Here is a 20,367-nt window from a genome sequence, read left to right on the forward strand (position 1 = left end):
AATAATGTCCTGTATGTTTTCAGTCATCATAGGCATTTATTATTACTCCACATTGAGTACATTAATCACCACTGACTGTATACATTTTGTTTAATATCTACAATATGTTTTGCTCTGTCCCTCGGCGGAAAAAGGCAGATTGTGTTTATTTTATACCCTGTGTGTCAGTGTAAAATATTCAACAGTACATTTTCAATATATGTCAACAAGACATTTATTCTACAGATTGTGATTTTGACATTTATTGTTTAGTTATCATATTTTCTTTCCTAAGCACACAGCCTCTTTTTTTTGAAATGTCACTAAAATGCATGTAAAATGTCACACTTAATATTTACAACTGTCTTGAACGCAGCAATCTGATGTGAGATCTTGCTAAAAGGATCAATGGGTCAGACACTGTGACCTTTGCCCTTAACCTCAGTCTTTCAACCTAATAATTTAACCTACATGCAGTGTTTCCTCACATCCTCAACAGATAACATATAATTGGATGAGGTTCAGCCTAAATCTTCCTCACATGCCTTCCTCCGGGGTTTGAGATGGTTTAGGGTAATAATTATTTGAAGTGGTGATACAACTAACAATTATTTTCATTACCAATTAATCTGCCTTTTTTTTTTCTTGATTAATATATTAATTGTTTGAGAATGGTGAAAAATCAAATCACAATTTCCTAAAGCCAAAAGTCATCTTCTAACAGTCAAACAGCCCAAAGATATTCAATTTACAACCACATAAGAGATGAAAAACCAGCATAATTGATTAATTGACAAATCATTTCAGATCATTTGCCACATTTGAACATTCAGTTTAATTCCAGATTACTAATTCAATGTCTTGTGTTTTTCACTTCTCAGAAATGTAAAATTAAGAAACTGACATAACTGTATAATAAGGTAGTTAAATCTCTTTAACATGGATTCTTACTGTTCTACTGAAATATTTTAGAGCAATAATTATTTGATGGTACAGTCTGATTCTTCTCCCGCATCACAAGTATTTATCAATTCACAGTGTTCACATCAGGGCTGTGCTGCATTGTAAGAACATCTAACTCGCAGTACGCTGCACAACACAATGAACAGATCAATAGACCAGCATTCCCTCACAATGCCAACAACATCACAGCAGTCTCATAATAATAATCTTTCTCCACATCTCTCCCCTCTACTCCCCCGGCAGCCTTCAGGCCCGGCCCAAACAGCATCTCTCACACAAATCAAGCAAAACCCTGAGAGCTCAGCAAGCCCCAAGAGCATGCTGATCACCCCGACACTCATTCCCCCGCTGCCGGTCTCCTGGGCTGCCTCAGCCCTCAGGAACCCACACCCTGGAGCACAGACCATGCCAGTCAGCCACAGTACGCCGAGAGGGTCTTGATTGGTTTGGGAAGGGGATGTCATAGACGTATGTCATTTTGATTCAGTGCCTGCAGACCAATGTGTGAGATGCAAGCGGATGCAAGCTGTGAAAAAAAACAAATCAATATTTCTCAAGAGGCGCAATTCTGCACACATGCCAGTACCCCAGAGCATTGCTTTACATGTATGGGACAAAAGGCTGTACCATAAAATACATGGCCCTGTTGCTGTTTTTCCTACAGTATGTTGCTATTATTGTAACACTGCCAAATATGCCTCCTCAGTTGTTAGCCCATGTGTTTTTGTAGTGCAGTATTGTACACAGATGGTACAGCAGACAAGGCTACATAACATAAGCAATTTACATAAGACATTACTATTTCTCATAGACATTTACAACCAAAATGCAAGCTTTTGTAGTATGGCTGGCCCCAGAAGGAATAAGACCTCCACTCTAGTCACTCATCATGACACAGTCATGCTACTAACCTAAAAGACTGCCGTGCAGTCATTATTACATTAACCTGTGTCTGGCCTTTGACCTTTATAGCTGTAATTCTCTCTGTTATACTGTTCTTTGCTATTGCTTTGTTTCTAAGGCAGACATGACACAGAAACAATAAAAAAGAGCAAAAATCCAGAGTTTGACAAAACAAAAGCAGCAGGGATTAGAGAAGCAAGGGGAGGGTTACTTAAGGACTTCCTGTTTCCACAGTTGTGTGACGAATCCCAAAGTTGAATCCCTATTGCATGCGACACACACAGGATCGCTACCAAAGCACTCTGATGAGAGCAGAATCTCTTGACAGGAAAACAAGGGGATATAGAGTGCACACTCAGATGAGAGGGTACGCTGTCTAATCATGTGAAGAAAGAAGCATTTAAAATTCACAGAGTGATGAGTGCAAACAGCACATGAATAGGTTACTCAAGTATGTTCTAAATTAAATGATGTCAAGAAGCAAAGGAGACAACATCTTTGTATCAAAAGCAAACGCTGAATGTGACATGTATCTGGCAGACTGCTGGATACCTTTAAAGCTAGCTATCATATCATACACAGTTTACTGTAGCCATCATTTCTTGACGTTTTTCTAAACACACAAATCAATGAGATGCAAAAACAAGCACAAAGAAAATAACTTATATGTATGACTCTTAAACACACTTCATTTTCAATACCCAAAGGTACTGATTCAATAAAAAATAATAAATCATCACATTAATGCCAACCAAAAAAGCAACCAGCCCACAACCGTGAAGAAAAATAGAATTGCTCTCTTACCAGGTCTCATCGTTCTTGAACTCAAGCTCTCCGTAGGTATCTTCAAAGTCCTCCCCTCCTCCTTTGGCAAGTCCTTCCACGGTGCGATAAGGCACAATGACCGTCCCCCTTGCTCCAGAAGTCCTTAGCACTTTCACTTCCATAATGCATATGCTCTCACTGACGTGCACTGAGTTGCTCTCAAAGGTGAAGATGCCCGAGTGATCGTCATCCAGAATGGTCACAGTGGCCACAGCGGGGAAGCCCAGCATGGCCTTTGGATACGGGAGACTGTTGGGGGATAACACCTCGTCCTCAGTCTCCAGGACACGTAGGTTACTGAGGCGCACAAAAAAGTGCTCGTCCTCTTCAAAGATGTCGTCGTCTATGATGCCAATGCTTATTTCCTTGATCATCTCTCCTGGTTTGAACACCACCGTGCCCTCTGTGAATTCGTAGTCAGCCCCAGCGTTAGCAGAGCCATCCTCCGTCTTATAATCCACGTAGATCGTCTTGTTGATGTCACCACCCTTCCTGGTGATGGTCAGAATGGCAGCGCCACAGTTCTCGAGGCACTGGTAGACAGCAGGCTCAAAAGCGATCCGAGACACGTACTCTTCTGGTTCCTCCACATGCACCTCCTGCACACTGGAGCTCTTTTTTGCCTGCTCTGACACATGTTTCTTCAGAATATTTCCTGCGCCTGTCATCATGCGTGTAGCTTGGATGCGGTAGAAGGCACGGCTCTTTTGCTGGTGCGAGAGAGCGTAATAGTTGGCCATCTCGACCAGCTGATCCAACTCTTTCTCTGGGTGCTTCTGCTTCAGGTCTTTCAAGATGCGGATCATATCACGCCGGGACTCATCTACCTCTTTGTTCTCAATCAAACCAATAAGATTGCTGGCCGCACCGCCATCCATGAAGTGAGAGTTGACCATCTTGCCATCCATCTCAATCCCCTTGGAGCGTTCGGTCTCCGTCTCGATGATGACACCCCTGTGTTTGTCGCTGCGATACTTCTTGTGCATGAACTTGTAGAAGAGTAGTCGTCTGTCTGCCACCCAGGCAAGGAGTACGCATATGGGGAAGAAGGCCAGTGTGAGTAGACCCTCCCAGACCTGGACTACGTTGGGAGAAAACACAGCCAGGATCATGTAGAGCCAAATGTAAGCAAAGATGCTCCAGCCTGCAGTGATAAAGAACACTCTGAGGTGTTTGATTTTGCGTACCTCTCCTTGGGGAATGGCAGACACACAGATGCCAATGATAACAAACATATTGAAGGCTGCACTGCCAACAATTGTGGAAGGCCCGAGCTCGCCAGATTTGAACTCATGTCCACATACCTCAATTACAGAGAGCATGATCTCAGGGGCGGATGAGCCCAAGGCCATGAGGGTGAGGTTGGAGACTGTTTCATTCCACACCCGGATCGTGGTGGTGGTTGTTTCTCCATTGGGCCTTTTGATGACAATTTCCCTCTCCTGGGAAGTGATGACCTCAATGGCTGCCATGAAACGGTCAGCAATGATGGACACTCCAAGAAACATGTAGATCAGGGCCACAAAATACACAATGACCCGTGCGATCTTGTCTCCCATGGAGGGATCCTCAGGATACCAGATGGGCAGGATGATCCCTGGATGACACTTGGAGTTTCCCATGCAGGTTGCATTGCTGGGGGTATGAAGGGGGCTCGGAGTGGTCCGGGCTTCTGCGCAAAGGAAGGCTACAGCCACAGAAACCAGCCCCAACCAGAGGCAGGCTGAAGACCCTGGCTTCACAGGCCTTGAACCCTCCATGCACCCTCCTTCGTCTCAAGGGTCCTTACCACACTGACAGTCCCTCTGGGATCCAGCACTGGGCTGTGCCTTTTCTCCACCCACCACCTAAACAAAGCAGAAAGAAATTACATTAAATATATTAACGTTATACACTCACCAGCCACTTTATTTGGAGGACCTTTGTAATCTAATGCAATCCAATACAAAAGCACTGCCATAAATTCTACTTTTATAAAGCTTATACAAAGTGTTTCTAATATTTTGGCCCCCTCAAGTATGTTAATGGAGTGGACAAAATATTATGAACACCATTCAATATATTGCACCCCAGTACACCACCACCACCCGCTACGACCTCAATAATAACCATAAAGTAGAATTATTACCTTTCTGACGATGTCAACAAAAAGTAAAAATGTATAAGCTTCGAAAATGTAGAATTTATGGCAGTGCTGTTGCATTTGATTGCATTAAATTGCACAGATGTTCCTCATAAAGCAGCCGGTGAGTGTATTATACCTTTATAACAAGAAACAAAGTGTTTAGGTTCATATTTTAGAAACAGTAGTAAAACAAATGCACCATGTTTTGTCTTCTAATTAGATTGATAAATGCATCTATTATTTAATACATATTCCTTTTATTTACTTAATGCATTACTTATTAAAACAAATGGGTATGCGTTCATTTTTAGTTATATAATAATTCAATAATTCATTTAATCACATAATGGAATGATTATCCAACCTGAGGGTATTTCCAAATTGTTTTAAATCCAAAGTTTGAAGAGTAGAAGTGGTACAAATGTGTAAGACTGTGTACTTGCATTTCACAGGGAGAAAAACACAGAAACAAGACAGGAATTTCTCAATTTTATATGAGTACAAGAATTTAAATGATCCCACTATCCTTCTGTAAGACTTCAATGAGTTTCTGCCTCCTACTTTACAAGCAGCACAATCATGAGACCTTTATGTTATCTACGAGAGGCGGGCTGGAAAATACTTCCCCATTATCAGAAATTCATGAGATTTTCAGGTCTGTAAAGCACTATGTGAACAATGTAGATAACATTAGTTTAATAAAATCATAGCTTGTGGGCTCATTTCAAATCACAAAGTTTGTTTTCAATTTAGATGTGGATACGTGCGCCCAATAATGTGGATTTGAGCCTGATTGTCTGAAATCTCAGGGGTAATACACAGCTCTGAACCAAACAGCTCGCTCAGCAGGCATGCAATGTTGCCAAACTAAGCACTGTCCAAAATGTCGCATTGGCAAAAAAACAGCAGAGGGGAGGCAGGAGACTGTCAAGAGGCAAACTGAAACAAAAGGTACAGATGTCCCTTCCAAATTTATTATATACTGAGCCCTAAACGCACACTTACCACGTCCGCAAGAGAGAGCAGCGTTACAATAACAATGCAGACAATGTCCGAATTCATAAAAGCTCAGACTAAGCATCTTATGCACCTCTTCAACTCTTATGAGATAGGACTTGATAATTCTTTTGTTGCTAACAGCTGAGACCAGAGGCAACAAGAGCACAAGGAACAGTTAACCACCCCAAACTTAGAGGATGTAAGCTAAAAGACGCAACAAAGGGGATTCATTAGAAGAAGCTCTCTTCTCAGTAGTATCTGTGATTATTTAGTGGTTCAGACGGTTGGGTGGAGACCCTCTGAAGCCTCCAGCACACCTATGGGCCCCTGAGGCACGGTTTAGTCTGAATTAAAACTATCTCTTCAGAGAGATACAGACAGAGCGAGTTAATCAGTCTGTCCCGAAGTCACTGGAGGATTACAATTTTTTTTTTTTTTACTGTCACACTTGTTTCCCTTTGCTTTTGTTGAGCTAATGTAGTTTGAGTCTTTTTATATTTTGTACCTAAAAGTGCACTCTTGTGTTTTGATTCCTGGTTAGAGGGTTGATTACCTCTGGGTACGCACTCATGGCACTTAAAGGCACATTGAATAAAAGCATCCATTAAATGGCATATCTTATGCAGTGTAATGCAGATTTAACTCTTACACAGTACACTGAATCTGAAGACTTTTAAAATAACTCCAACTACTTGAATTCCCAGGTGATATTTTTGGAAATGATATCTATGATCCAGACAGACGACCGGCCAGTTTGGATAGCTGACAAATCTTTCAACAGAGGCATGGATAGTCAAACAGAAGCTGGCATATTTGAAGCACTCACACCAATTTAAAAGCCAAATATTGTCTCTGGAACCTCAGCAGTGTCAACACACACCTAATGTCTGCAAAAGAACTGGCAAGGTTTCTGTCAAAGTCTTGTGTGCAAACTCAGGCATTAGCAAAACCATTGAATGTTTTCTGTAATAATATTATTCCTAAACATTTTACATGTTCAAACAACCACATCACTGGCAGTATTAATACAATGTCTTTTCAGGGACCATAAGCTCCATAACATTTAGACAGACACATCTTTCCAGAGGTGCTTTCTTAGAGCAATAAAACCTAAAGATGGAAGATATCTCAGCTTGAAATGCAGTTCTTCAGATGTTAAAAAATATGTTGATTGTAGTGCAGACTGATCTTAAGTATAGAAAAGGGGGTGGCAGCGAACGGCAGCAGAAGCAAGTGACAAGGAACTTAAATTTAACTGAATCAGCAGAGCCATTTATATGGACACGAGCCAGCTTTGCAATCCCCGTGAGAACCGACAGCGCGGAGCACAAACAAAAACAACGGGGAAATAATTGAGTGACAAAGTTGTAACTTAATGAGAGAAAAGTTGAGACTGAAAACTAAGGACTTTGCACTGGTTTGAACTTGTGTTTAACACAGCAACTTGTGTAGAGGGGTAAACTTTCAAGACTGAGGAAATTTGATGCCATACACCTCTGTTAACATGTACTGCAAACTGGACAACTGACAGCAGGGATGGATAGTTTATTGAACGCATTGAGAGGCTTAGAGAAGTGCTTCTTCCTGTTTTATTTTTGTTTTCTTCCTGTTTTAGAATCAGAGCTACACTGCTGATATGCCAGCTTCTCTTTGTGGTTTATTGCATGGTAGCTAGCTGGGGTAGATGGGCAGAAACTGGAATGAAGCCAAAATAGACACAGCATCCAGAATTTTAAGGCCTCTCAATATGTTACAACCTAGGTATGACAATGATTAAATAACTGCTCATTTAACCAATAGGTGATATACTAAAAGGAAGGGTATCCTTAATCTTATCAGATCAAAATCAACTCACATATTTTATACTAAAATTAAACATTTGTCTATTAAAAAGCAACATGCTACTTCTAATCAACCTGCTATTTCTAATCTGTTTGCCCCTTTGGGAGCAGTGGAAACACAACATTGACATATTATCAACTTTTAGGTTGATATGGGGAACTTGTTAGCCAACAGTTGCCTATTTACACATCCAGCAGACACAGAGCAACATTAGCATTCATTTGGAGTCTGTGTTTCTGGCCTCCTGATAAATGGAAATCCAACATTGACGCTCCTTTTAGCTCTGATTACTCTCTGCTAACTGCTGAGCAAAATATCAGGCTCTTTAGCTGCTAGATGCTACAATTATGTTCACTTGCTAGTAACTAATTCTGTCTGTCTGCTGTTTGTTGATGGGCAGGTAGTATACAGTCTGTTTTAGACATTTTTTTGCTAAAAACATGCATTCTAGAGGGAAAAACGACACTATGAGAGGAGTGAGAATGAACCAAAACAGTTGAGTTTTAGTCCGGATAATCAAAACTATGAGCTGAAAGACACTAAAGAGCTCATTACAGCTGTGGGGTGATAACTGTCTGTGAGTTTTCTCATACAAGTAGTCATGTGATCCATTATTAGCTCCTTTACATGTGTTGAAATTCCCAATCCTACAACTCAGTGTGATGCCCAGCAGTTCAAATGCAGATAGTGGGGAACTCTTGTGTCTCCATGTGTGAATGTGTGTTTTTGGTTTTGGGAATAAGATTTAAAAAAGACTCTTCCCTGCATCCTCTTTAGATACCAAGTGTTGCTCTCATTGCCCGGTGAACACCGTTTCAGCATTTGGAGAAATCAGAAGATTGACAGGCCTGCTGTGTTAAGTTACAGTTGCTAAGCTATGATTGGACAATGACTGTTCGGGGGAGAAGTTTAGTGAAAAGTCAATCGCGTTTCCAAAAACAACGTAATTAGAAAAACAAATATCATTCTAATGTAATTTCTAGGAGACCAAGTTGTCCATAAAGTTGTGAGAGACAGATGAGAAGAAGAGTGAATCTAAGCAGCATCTGCTGACATATCCTGACTTTAAGTTAGAAGTATGAGTGAAGCTCCAAAAATGCTGAAACCTACAATTCCCATGATGCCACAACTCCAGAGCGTCTGTCATTGGACCCTCCCAGACTGGTTAAATGCCCGCGGCTTTCAAACTACACACTCCGAGTTCATCCGACATAACTCTGATGACATCACCAAGATCATTTTCATAGACTTCAGAAAGCTCCTCCAGAGTCACAGCTGAGTTTATAAAACTGTTTTCACAAGCTGAGTCGTACTCCTCATGATGAGGATCTAAAATCGGTGGAGTGACCCTTTAACAAAATCTTAATAATACAAATAACACTGGCAATATAGCTAATAGGGACCGGCTGATTGATTAATTGACTGACTGATTGAGAAACCATTCGAGAGACACAACCACACAATGTTCTGCAATACTGTAAAGCTCATTAAAATAATTACATTAAAGCACTCAGACAGACAGACTCTTCAGGTGTATGACCTCACAAGGATTTTGTATTTTAAAGATTGATTTTCTTTCCCGGCACAAATTGCACTGGGTGCTGTTAGACGATGGAGAGTGAATGATTCCATTTCTCTGTGAGTACCACCATTAGAGCCGTGACCCCTAAATTAGAAGCCACACAAAACAATTTGCATACTAATTACTGTTTTAAGGATTGTATTTTGCATTGTGCATGTAGGAGCGGGCTGTCACTGAAGTTTAATCAAGACTGTTCAGCTGCTACCACAAAGTATTTAAATCTACAGAAAAGACAAATCTGAACTGAAGAGACATATTGCAACTGACATATCTAACTTCAGGGTGAAGTTCAGCTTTGATGTACGGTATTCCAATTAATTCCAACACTGACCTCTTCAACCACAAATGAACTCACTTAAACTCAATTTATGCAACATTTCAGTACGTTTTCCTGCTAAGAAAATTGAGCTCAGTACTATTGACTAAACCGATTATCACTAAAACTTTCACTTAACCCTTACAATAAATATTAATAATACACTGTATAAGTCATACAGTATTTTAAGTTAAACATTGTGTGGATATGAACTGTATAAGTTTAGAATATTTAAAGGAGCCAATATTTCAACTATGTAATGATATTAAAATGACAAAAATCCCAATATCTATAGCTTCATATCATAATATTGATACGACTGTTTATTCATATATAGTAGATTATCTCCCAGCAAAGTCAAAACATCTCTCTCATGTATTTCTACAGTTTTAGAAACAGCATTGAGACCATCATCAGGAGATGTTAACGCTCCCCATTTAAAATCAAACTGATTGAATTAAACTCCTTTATGGATATGTGATCTTAAGGCAATATCCAATATCACAGATTTATCTGTCTCCGAGATGAAATGATTAGTTGATTAATCAGTTAGTATTACTTGATCAACTACACCTAAATCAGCAACTATGTTGTTAATCAATTCATCATTTGAGTCATTTCTTTAAGCAAAAATGCCAAAACTTCTGATTCCATCTTGTAAGATGTAAATATTTTTATTTTCTTTGTCATCTGATATTAAAATAAATATGTTTGGGTTTTGAACTGTTAAGCAGACAAAACAAGCAATTTCAGTACATCTTTTTTTTTTTTTTTTTTTTACTATTGTTTGACATTTTATAGACCAAACAACCGAGAAAATAATAGACAGATTAACTGATGATGAAAGTTACAGTTGCAGTTGTCCTTAATCAGTCCAGTCAACTCTAGATGACTAACACTTCTAAGATAGTGGATTTTAATGAGAGAAACACACATTAATGTTTGACTTAATGCATCTTTAAGCAACCACATGCTCATACATTTCCTGCCTGATGCAGACAGCATTCAGAGGAGAGGCCGGCTGCTCTGCTCCTGGATCCCTTTTCCGTTCCCTATTTTGGGGAGAGGGTCTTGTTTAAGGAGGATATTTGAGATCCGCTTAAACATGGCCTCAGCAGACTCCTGGAGATGCTCAGCTGTTGCTGATTAATCATCATAAGGCCGTTTCGCTCACTATACCAATGTTAGTGCTATACCTGAGGGGGGAATCCCTGCTGGAGCACCCATAGGCCCGCACTACAACTTATAGGGTGCAAATATGCCTACGTGTATAGATGCACAGTGAATTTACCCGCCTTTATTATCTCCCTTCTGAAATAAATACTCATGATTCATCTCAGGAAACACTTGAAAATTAACTCCAAACAGTGGCGGACCATTCAAGAGAAGCCAGCAAAAATATAAGCTAAAGATTCACATGTAAAAACTGGAAATCCAGGTGTTAAACCAATCAGCAGCAGGACGGGCTCGGCAGGCTGTAACAACCGGTATCCGTTACTTGCGTTGACAGACGCCAATTATTTTAATGGCACACCCATTAGACGCTATCACGAATCCATTTCAGCCCGTTGCAATGGATCATATCTGCACAATGAAGGAGAGCAGCGGGAGTAGATAGACAGGTTAAAGCCTGGCAGGATGAAGCGCTCCGGAGTGAAGGAGCACATCCAGCTCTCATCAGTTATCGACTGTATGTGCGGCTACATGGCTCTTAAAATGCACCTATATGCTTCCTGTAATCTGTCACATATTTTACTAGAAAGCCTGTCTGTGTCCTGCTGTTTATCACTGATGGTATCCCAGGTTGCATCACTCATTAACACAGATTATAATATCAGTTTGCATCATGCGTTATTCATAACCTACCTGGATTTGTATTCCGGGGAGTTTATGTAGAGACTGCGAAATAGCTCCTGTCCGCCCCCCTTTTATTATTATTGTTTTGCCGCTCAGATCAGCCTGACAACAGTCTCAATATAATCTCGCTGTGTGGATCTCTTGAGTCAAACGTGTTCCTCGGACCAAAATCCCCCGGTGAAGCCGCTGTGTCGTCCTCATGTACGGAGAGGCAGGTCCCCAGCCTGCTCGGTATTGGCGATTGGATCAAACCGGCCAGAGGTGATCGCCTTTCGTCCTCTCCTGCCTTGGCGCCCTCCTCCCCAGATCCTCCCTGTCTGACGGATTGACCGGGTCGCAAAGCTGTCAATGACGAGGGAGGAGGAGGAGGAGGAGGGAGGGGGTCGGTATTTTAAGGTTGCACCCTTGGTAGAGATGGATCTTCTGAGCCCGTCCGCTCGGCTCTCCCTCCTCCTGCAAGCCGTGAATCAGCGCTCTCCTCCTCCTCTCTCCGCTGCGATAGCGCAGGAAATCTATGATGTCGGTCTTGTTGGTAGTCACGGCCGTGTGTAGCTCCTCTTTGCCGGCTGTCTTCTCTACAGATAGGGTACAACAGTTAATATTAAACACTGTCTTACATCGGAAACGCGCTCAGCTGTGCATACCCGTTTTTTAAGTTGCCAAGGCTGCCTGCTGGACTTTGCGCACCATCGGAATGGCCACGACTTATCTCCCCTGCGCTGGCTGCCAGTCAGGTTCTGGAGCTTTCAGTGACTGCTGGAGATGAGCTTTATCTATTAATTGTCATCCTCGGATAATTATTATTAATATTAGGCGTATCCTCACGCGGTATAGGTGTGAAATGGTTGCGCCCTACAGCCCTCCGCCCCCCATTTCTAAAAGTCACACAGACAGGCACTGATAGGCGCGCAACTACGTCACCATCAGCTGAGAGAACAAACCTGCACCACAAAGCATGAATATCATCCAGGCCCACATCTGACCATGACAACTGTGCAACACGGGAGGAGGGAGTTACTACTAAAAAAGCTCATAATTAAAGTGTCACTCGCTGTTTTACCATTAAAAAACTCTGCATGTTTGGCCTGTTGGCAAAAAGCTGCTAATTCTGGACACAAGAATGAGTGACAGCAGGAGGATGATCACTCACTGAGTCACTGGCATTTAATCTGGACACATGCCACACATACCACAACAGGATACCGATGCTAGATGAATAGAAAAGGAATACAAATATCTAAGTGGTTCTCCTCTCACAGCAAATTTGTAGTTGAAGACACTAAAAAAAAAGTTTGCAGCTTAATGAGCGTGATATTATAATTCAAAAGTGTAGGGTATGCGCACAAATACACAGTATTTTTGAGATGAAGCTGTAAAAATTTGCAAAATCTTATAATCAGCTAAACAAACAACACTTTAAATGTCGTGAACATTGTAGTTTGTGTCTCATAATTATGAAATTTGCATATTTTTAGAAATACAACAATCTTTGTAGGATTTTATATAAAAAGTTATACATGGATACCAGTTAAGATGCATGCCATATAACCAGTGTCCCCAGTTTAAATCAGGCTGCAGACCTATTCTGCATGTCACCCCCCACTGTCCCTATAATAAAGACATAAAACTTACAAGTAAGATTTATTTCTATGATTAAGAACAGCTTAATTGACAGTGATAACAGGACAACTCTCTCCTCAGATTGTTAGAAATGTGACAAATTAAACTAAACTGTAGCATAATGAAAAGTAAAGTTTTAGACATGTGATAGTTCACCATCAGAAGGCTTTTAAAAAGGAAAATCCTGCCCCCAGAGTCCTGGCACATTTTCACCAAATACCCATCACTGCTTGTGTTTCTTTGTGTCCCTTCTTGCAGTTGCATTGCACAACCCAATGATCTTCCATCCCCAGCTAGATGCATTACTACCCAGTAGATAATGAGCTTCACTGGGCACACAGTCCTTGATGCAGCACAATCACGCTGCTGACGAGACAGACAAAGCCCCAGAGACTGGAGCAAAGCAGGAGCATGTTGACACTGCCACCACCTCTAGTTATACAGTATAAAACAGGCCTGAAGGATTGTGAAAAAAAACCAACCCTAAAAGTCCCACGGCTAACCAGACTGTATATAAAATTAATACAAGTATTTAAAAGTCTTCTGAGTTAATTAGCAATTAATCAATAATGAATTATCATTAATCCACCCAGAAACAAATCCAACAACATACTGTAGAGAGACTTGGAGCAGTTATTACAATATGCAAGTGAGTCCTTTTCTTTTGGGATAGAGCCTATATGCAAAGCAGGGAAAATCAATTGGATCCGATTTTAATTACATAGTCCGGCACTGTGGTACAGAATCTTATTAGCCTGTTCAGATTTCCATGCTTGTTAAATTCAAATATGAAATTCAAAAAACAATCACTTCCCAAATGGATGGGGGGGTATGGTGAGGGAGCGGAGGGGGTGGTGGGAGGGGGGGGGGGGGGGGGGGGTATGAACAGCCAATCTGGCAGCCTTCACCACCGATCCCGTCCCACCATCCTCCACTCCTCTCCATGTAAAGCTGTAATTAGTATGGAGAATATGGTTGGATGTTTTAATGAAGTTTTCTTATCTGCAGGAAAAAGGGTGGAGGCAGGAAAATACACTGGACAGATTTGTTTGCGAGGGCCCGCGTGTGTACCTGCAGCCACCATGCATCCTATGATTGGAATTCAATGCCTGCTCTTTCCTCTCTCATCAAAGTCCTCCATGCGTACCGTGATGATTAATGGATTATACTTGTAATCAACACACCAGGCCTGCTTGTGCTTCCCACTGAGAGGAGCAGCACTTACAAGGGCGGGCGGCCTGATGGCTGCAGCCCTGAAACTGACTGGTTGCATTGATTCTCAGAGTACAGCAAAATCACCTATCCTCTCCTCGCTGTTTTCCTCCTTCTTGTTTTCACCTCAGTGTATGCTTGACGGCGGCTGCAGGCCCGGCTGGATCGGTTTCATGAAAACGTCTGGCATGCAGCAGCAGCGGTAGCAGCAACGGAGAATCTGGAGCAGGGAGAACGATACAGTACAGCACGAGAGAATAATGCTGCACTTGCACTTTGTGATTTGTATTTTCTCTCTCTCTCTCTCTCTCTCCCCTTCTCTTCCTGTGCTGCGCTCGGCACTCTGTACACGCTGATAATTTGTAGGCTTGAGTTGCAACAACTTCAGTGGAAAAAAACAGTCAGGCAATGACACTGGTGAGAGAAAAAGGAGGGGTAGGGGGAGATGGGGGGGTCATCAAGGGTTTCAACACTAAAACACCCCCCCCCCCCCATCACACACACATCCTCAGGCGACGTCCACTTACGGCAGTCAGTAATGAATAGTGAAGTTGTGAAATGAGAAAGGTAAAGAGTCGCCTCGCATCAGGATCGAAAGACCTCGTGTCTGGAGGGCCATTTCCTGTCACTGGTGTGGTGAATGTGTGACCACAACAGACACACAGCAAGCCTCTTAAAGGAGAGGGTCACAATTTTTCAAGTTTGTCTTAAAACAACAGTCAGGCGCCCAAATAAACATTGAAACAGGTTTTGCTCACTGTGATCATTCCTCCTGTTCATACCGGCTATTAAAAGATAATTTACTAATGTGATTTTAATGTAAGTGATTGGGGACAAAAGTGCTTGTTTTGTCCAAAAAATGTATTTAAAAGTTTATCTGAAGTTAATATGAGACTTTAGGAGTCAGAGTTAGTCAAATGAAGAGGATATCTCCCAAAGTTACAGTCTTTTTTTCCTCAGACGGTGTTTCCTTGTTGAGTAGCACCGGAAGTATAGTGACAAAAAGATGTTTTTGGAATTTGGTGCTATAAAGACAGTAAATTTGAAAGATATCGACTTGATTTGACTAATTTGCGCAGCTGAAGCTTCATATTACTTTATGTAGAAATTTTTATTCTCTGATGGGTGTGGTTGTTTGTGTTGTGCTCTGTTGCACCTGTAATCACGCCCAACAGTGATGTCACAGCGTACCAACGCACCCCGGAGTACACCTCTACATCCCTACAGCACGGTGAGAAGTTAAACCTCCGGAAGTTAGCAGAAACAAGACTTTCAGCATCTGTTAAGTTGCTCTTAAACGCATTTATAGTTGTTTTTTTAATGTAAAATTTGAAATCGTACAGAAAAATGGCGGCCTATTTCCTTCTTTTGGACCATTTATTCTCATTGTTCCATGCCATGTATGATCACAGTCAGAAATTCAATTCCTACACACAGGGGCTTTAAATTATCCTGTGTTCGCTTGTAGGTCAATAAAACACCCATTAATGTTGTCACGTCTCATCTTCCACTATTACCATGTGCACTGTTTTGTAGCAGCTCGCCATTTTTGGTCCATAAACAGTGTGATGATCCAACTGTGATGCACACGTAAACTGCTAAAAGAGCTAAAGAGTTAAAATCATGGGAAAACTACTGTACCATCAGATATAATGTCATCTCAATACATAATACAATAATGGTTATAAATATGATAAACAGTATGAGAAGAATTTGTATAGTAAGACTGTGTGTGTAGGTATTTATAAAGTACCCAAGTACTGAAATATCAGCACCTTAATCGATTGATCAATTGACAGCAATTTTGATCACCCATTAATCATTTTGTCATTTATCAAGTGAAAAACAAGAGGCTAAAATTCAGTTTCCAGCTCCTAAAATGTGAAGATTCACCGCTTTTCTGTGTTTTAATATAGTTGTAAATTAAATATATTTGTGTTTACGACAGTTGGACAAGAAATTTAAAGATGTGTCCTATTTTTTTTATATTATTGAAGCAACTGTAAGATCAATCACTGATAAAAAAAATAATCTTTAGGTGCAGCCCTGGTGTAGCTACTGTATATGTGTGTATTTTTATCCACCCCTTTTGTCCCAGATGGGAAACAAAGCCAATGAAGCTGCGGACAGTGAGAGCCTCAACCTTCACCACCGCTTCTGACTCACTGAAATGTCACTTACAGAGAGCTGTACAGGATCAAACGACAAAAAAAGACTTATTCTACATAGAGGAGGAAGGGAGGAAGGGAGGAAAGTGAGCGGGGAAATGGCCCCTGTGCTTATTTTATTTAGGCTTTCTCTCTCACTCTCACTCTTCCTCTCTCTCTCTCTCTTTCATTTCATTTCTATAAATAGACAGACGCTTGGCAGCTGAGGGGTAGTCCACGCAGAACAAATGCACCCCCTGGCTGTTTCACTTCATTCCCCACATAATGAGCCAGACGGAACGCGCACAGATCGCCGCTGTCACTTCCACTCTCCCCAGGACGGAGGCAGGGGCCACACGTTGCCATGGAGACGTGGCTGTCGGGCAGAGGGGCCCGGGCAGCATCGGCACGCAAGCCCTGAGACCCCTCCGCCGCTGCCTGCCTGCGTGGTTCACGAGAGCTGACCTCTCTCCGCCTTGATCTCCGTTCTCCCCTTGTCTTTCCATCCCTTCGCCTCCATCTCTCTCTTTCTTTCATTCAGCACCATAAGGCACGGGAGGGTCCAGTGTCCTGCTCGTCTTGTGTGCACCGTGTCACTGATGTAATGGAGTCAGTGCGGGTATCCCTCTCTCACCCATCTTCCTCTGCAAATATATTCCGGACCAGTGAACCACTGAATGCTCAGCTCCAATAGCTGCAGCTGCAGAAGTGGCACTCTCCATAGTTGAGCTATACTATATGTGTGCAAAATATATCCTATATGGATATTATTTGAGCTGAAAGCACATAGGGTGTGAAAGCATAGCGTTGGGCTCCATGTTATATCTGCATTGCACTACATTGTATATTTATGGACTGTCAGGGTTTTATTTGAGAGGATTTATGAGTGCAGGGGAGTCAAGGTTATGTAGCGTTATATGAAGAATAACCAGCTCTTCTTCACAACATGATTATGTGAACACACCTGCCTGTCAGGCCAATGCATGCATGTGTGGATGATTGGATGACAGTGGTTCTCCTCCCAAATTATTAAACAACATATTTAATCCCTTCCCTGTACTGGAATCCAGGCCTGTTTGCCAAGGTTTTTGAGATATATGTGTCTGAGATTTCAAAGTTATTTTAGGCATCCAGGTTTCTGGAGGTAAAACGTCATTCAGACTTCAAGGTATTTGGCGGGTATGGAATTCACCCGGTTGAATCAACAGCACAAAAGATTAGCAACTCTGTTGGAAAATATTTCTTTCTTTGGTAAAAAAAAAAAAAAGTCAAAAAGAAAAAAGCATGTGTACGTAAAAACATAAAGAGACAAGTCAAGTTCAATTGTCAAGCACATTTCGGTCAGACATAATCACTGAGCTAAAAATTCTGCTGTGTGTCCTGCTGATGGTGAACAGGCACCAAAAATTATACTTTGTAGAAACCTGATGATACACTGAGTAAGTTTAGATGTGTTCACTTTTGGATTTTTGGGTAGATATTGGACTAAGATGCTGTGTTTTGGTCCCAATTGCAAACACAATGTGTACATTCAATATAAAGATGGACATAGCGAGGTGTGATGTCACCCATCGGTTTACTTTGAAGCTGGTTTGAACGTCTGAAGTGTTATGTCTGACATCTTATGTATTATTTTTGGTTATATGAAAAAAGAAAGATTTTTTTAAAAAAAGGTTTGAAGCCCAGAGTTGCAGCTTATAGTTGGTGCCATCTTTTCTGTTGAGTGCAGGGTGTAACATTAGCTTCGTTAGCTAAAGTCTGCTAACAGGACTGCTATCATAGTCAGGTAACATTAAACTTACAGAAATATTGCGACAATATTCTGATTCAGTATTTCTAGAGAAAAAATTGAAGCTTTTTTTGATGGGAGTCAGTTGGAGTCGGGGATATTTGGAGCCAGCATCTAGTGGCCGTCGGTGGCATTTGTACTTTGAGGTATTTCCACAGTGACTTCAGCCTCAAGCAGTGGTTCTGTAGGTGTTGCTTGGTTTGCAACAGCTCTAATTTGTGCCTCTGACTGGCTTCTCCTCCATAGCAGTTGCAGTTTAAGCTCATTGGCATCGTAGCTTGGTATCTATAGCCATCAGTATAAGAAACTGATGGAAAAACACGTTTTTCTAGACACAAATTTAAAATAATCAATACTGATGGCCATGAAACTAACATATAATATATATATATAATAAAAAAATTGATTTAAAAACATTAACTGCAACATCTCTTTCCAGAGGAGGTGTTCACATTACACTTAATAAACCAGACAACATGCTTTAAATAGTTTTTAGAAACTTTTTCTTTGCTGGAGAGTAATTTGAAGACAATGAAGTCAAGATCAACCAAAGTGATGGGCCAACTGTTTCTAGAAACATACTGCATGATGCTGCTTTTAAATGTGTTTTTATCACCACCACAGACATACCTGGCCAAGTAAAACCGATATCTGCATGGCTAAATACAACCAGGTATAGGTGAGATTATGTTGTAATTTGGGTAAACTGACCCTTTAACAAGGCAGTATTTTCATTTAACTCAAATTCTGTATCTCTACACTGCATGTGTCTTAAAGTATAGGTTCACAGTTTTTCAAGTCTGCCTTAAAACAGTCAGGAGTCCAAATGAACAGTGAAAAAGGTTTTTCTTGCTGTAATCATTCCTCTTGTTCATACTGACCATTAACGGATCCCTTCATAATGCACTTTCAGTGTAAGTGATGAGGATCCACAGCTTCCTTCTGCACAAAATATATTTAAAAGTTTGTATGAAGCTACTGTATAGGGGCTTTAAAGAAAGAGTTTGTTAGTGAGTGTAACTTAAAAGCCATTACTAATTTTTTGAACAATCTTACTTTTTAGTCCTTCCTATCAAGTTAATGCCTCTCGGTTTGCACTCAAGGTTGATCCCTCCATTTCTACACCGTAGCCCGACATCCTGATTCAAAAGCAAATACTTCATATTCATTATAATTATAATAATCTTTATTTGTATAGCACCTTTCATACAGAAAATGCAGCCTAAAGTGCTTTTTTACATTCAAAACAACAGAAAACTGAGATGAGGGCATGTTAAAAAATGCAAAAATACAACATAGTTCACAGTTTATCATGTTCAAGGATACTCTAGACAGCTCGAGTGCAAAGCATTATAAATAAAATGATTAGAATAAAACGCAGTACATTATAGTATTCAATCTAAAAACCAGTCACTTTAAAATGCAATTAAAACTATAACTAAATATATAATAAAACCTGAAAACTGTGATTAAAAGCTTAGTGAAATAGGTTTTTTTTTTTAATAGTTTGTTAAAGATGCTCACTGAGCATAGTTATAAAAAGGATGTACTGATTTCATTTCACGGGAATTTTAAATACCAAAATAAAGAGTTGTGCTTTCAGCCTGGTTTCAGGATTCACAAGAGGATCCAATTCACAGTGTTACATAACATTTTTGTATTTCTCTCTTTGAACTAAATGATCATGTCTCTAATCTTTGAGAAAAATGTCTTCATGTGAGATAATGCCAGTGGCAATTAATCATCATCTGGAGTGTGTTTTAGAGGAGGGATTTTTTTTTCATTCATCAAGAGCCAAAAAAGAGCACTCACTGGTTCTTCTGCGGAGTGTTTCCACATCAGAGCCGTGAGGATCTGGCAGCAGCCGGGTTCGATTCACGGGAAACCAACATGATAGCATGGGCCTAGCTGGAGGAAGCTCAGGATCTTGTGTTTCAGGGTCCCAGAATTTAAAGCAGAAACACGATTCTTGTTTCTCAGACTTCATTAGTTCTCCGGCACACTGTAGTAAATATTGAATTCGATTTCCCCCTTTTCTTAGCCTTGTCCAATGAATATTTAAAAGTGTTTTCATGCATTTTCAAATGAAAAATTAAACAGCACGTGAAGGGGCGGGCCCTTTTTTTTCCAGATTAGAACTCCAGCTCATCACGCATCCTGACAGCTCGCTTACAGTACAATAGCAAAAGGCCCGTGGACTGACCCATT

General features: G+C 40.9%; 1 protein-coding gene across 3 annotated transcripts in view; it reads right to left on the reverse strand.

Annotated features, from left to right (window-relative positions):
- slc8a3 (solute carrier family 8 member 3) overlaps positions 1–12,251 on the reverse strand; it is a 122,901-nt gene extending 110,650 nt beyond the window's left edge. For all 3 annotated transcript variants that reach the window (XR_010931860.1, XM_067614409.1, XM_067614408.1), the window contains exons 1-2: positions 11,401–12,251; positions 2,650–4,517 (exon numbers count right to left, since the gene is read on the reverse strand). Coding sequence is in view for 2 of the 3 variants with exons in the window: in XM_067614409.1 (XP_067470510.1) it covers positions 2,650–4,430 (1,781 nt within the window). In the remaining variant the exon portion in view is untranslated. The remainder of the gene's footprint in view (positions 1–2,649; positions 4,518–11,400) is intronic.
- Positions 12,252–20,367: the final 8,116 nt, after the last annotated feature.

This window comes from Thunnus thynnus, chromosome 16 (genome assembly GCF_963924715.1).
Source record: "Thunnus thynnus chromosome 16, fThuThy2.1, whole genome shotgun sequence".
Lineage (NCBI taxonomy): Eukaryota > Metazoa > Chordata > Actinopteri > Scombriformes > Scombridae > Thunnus > Thunnus thynnus.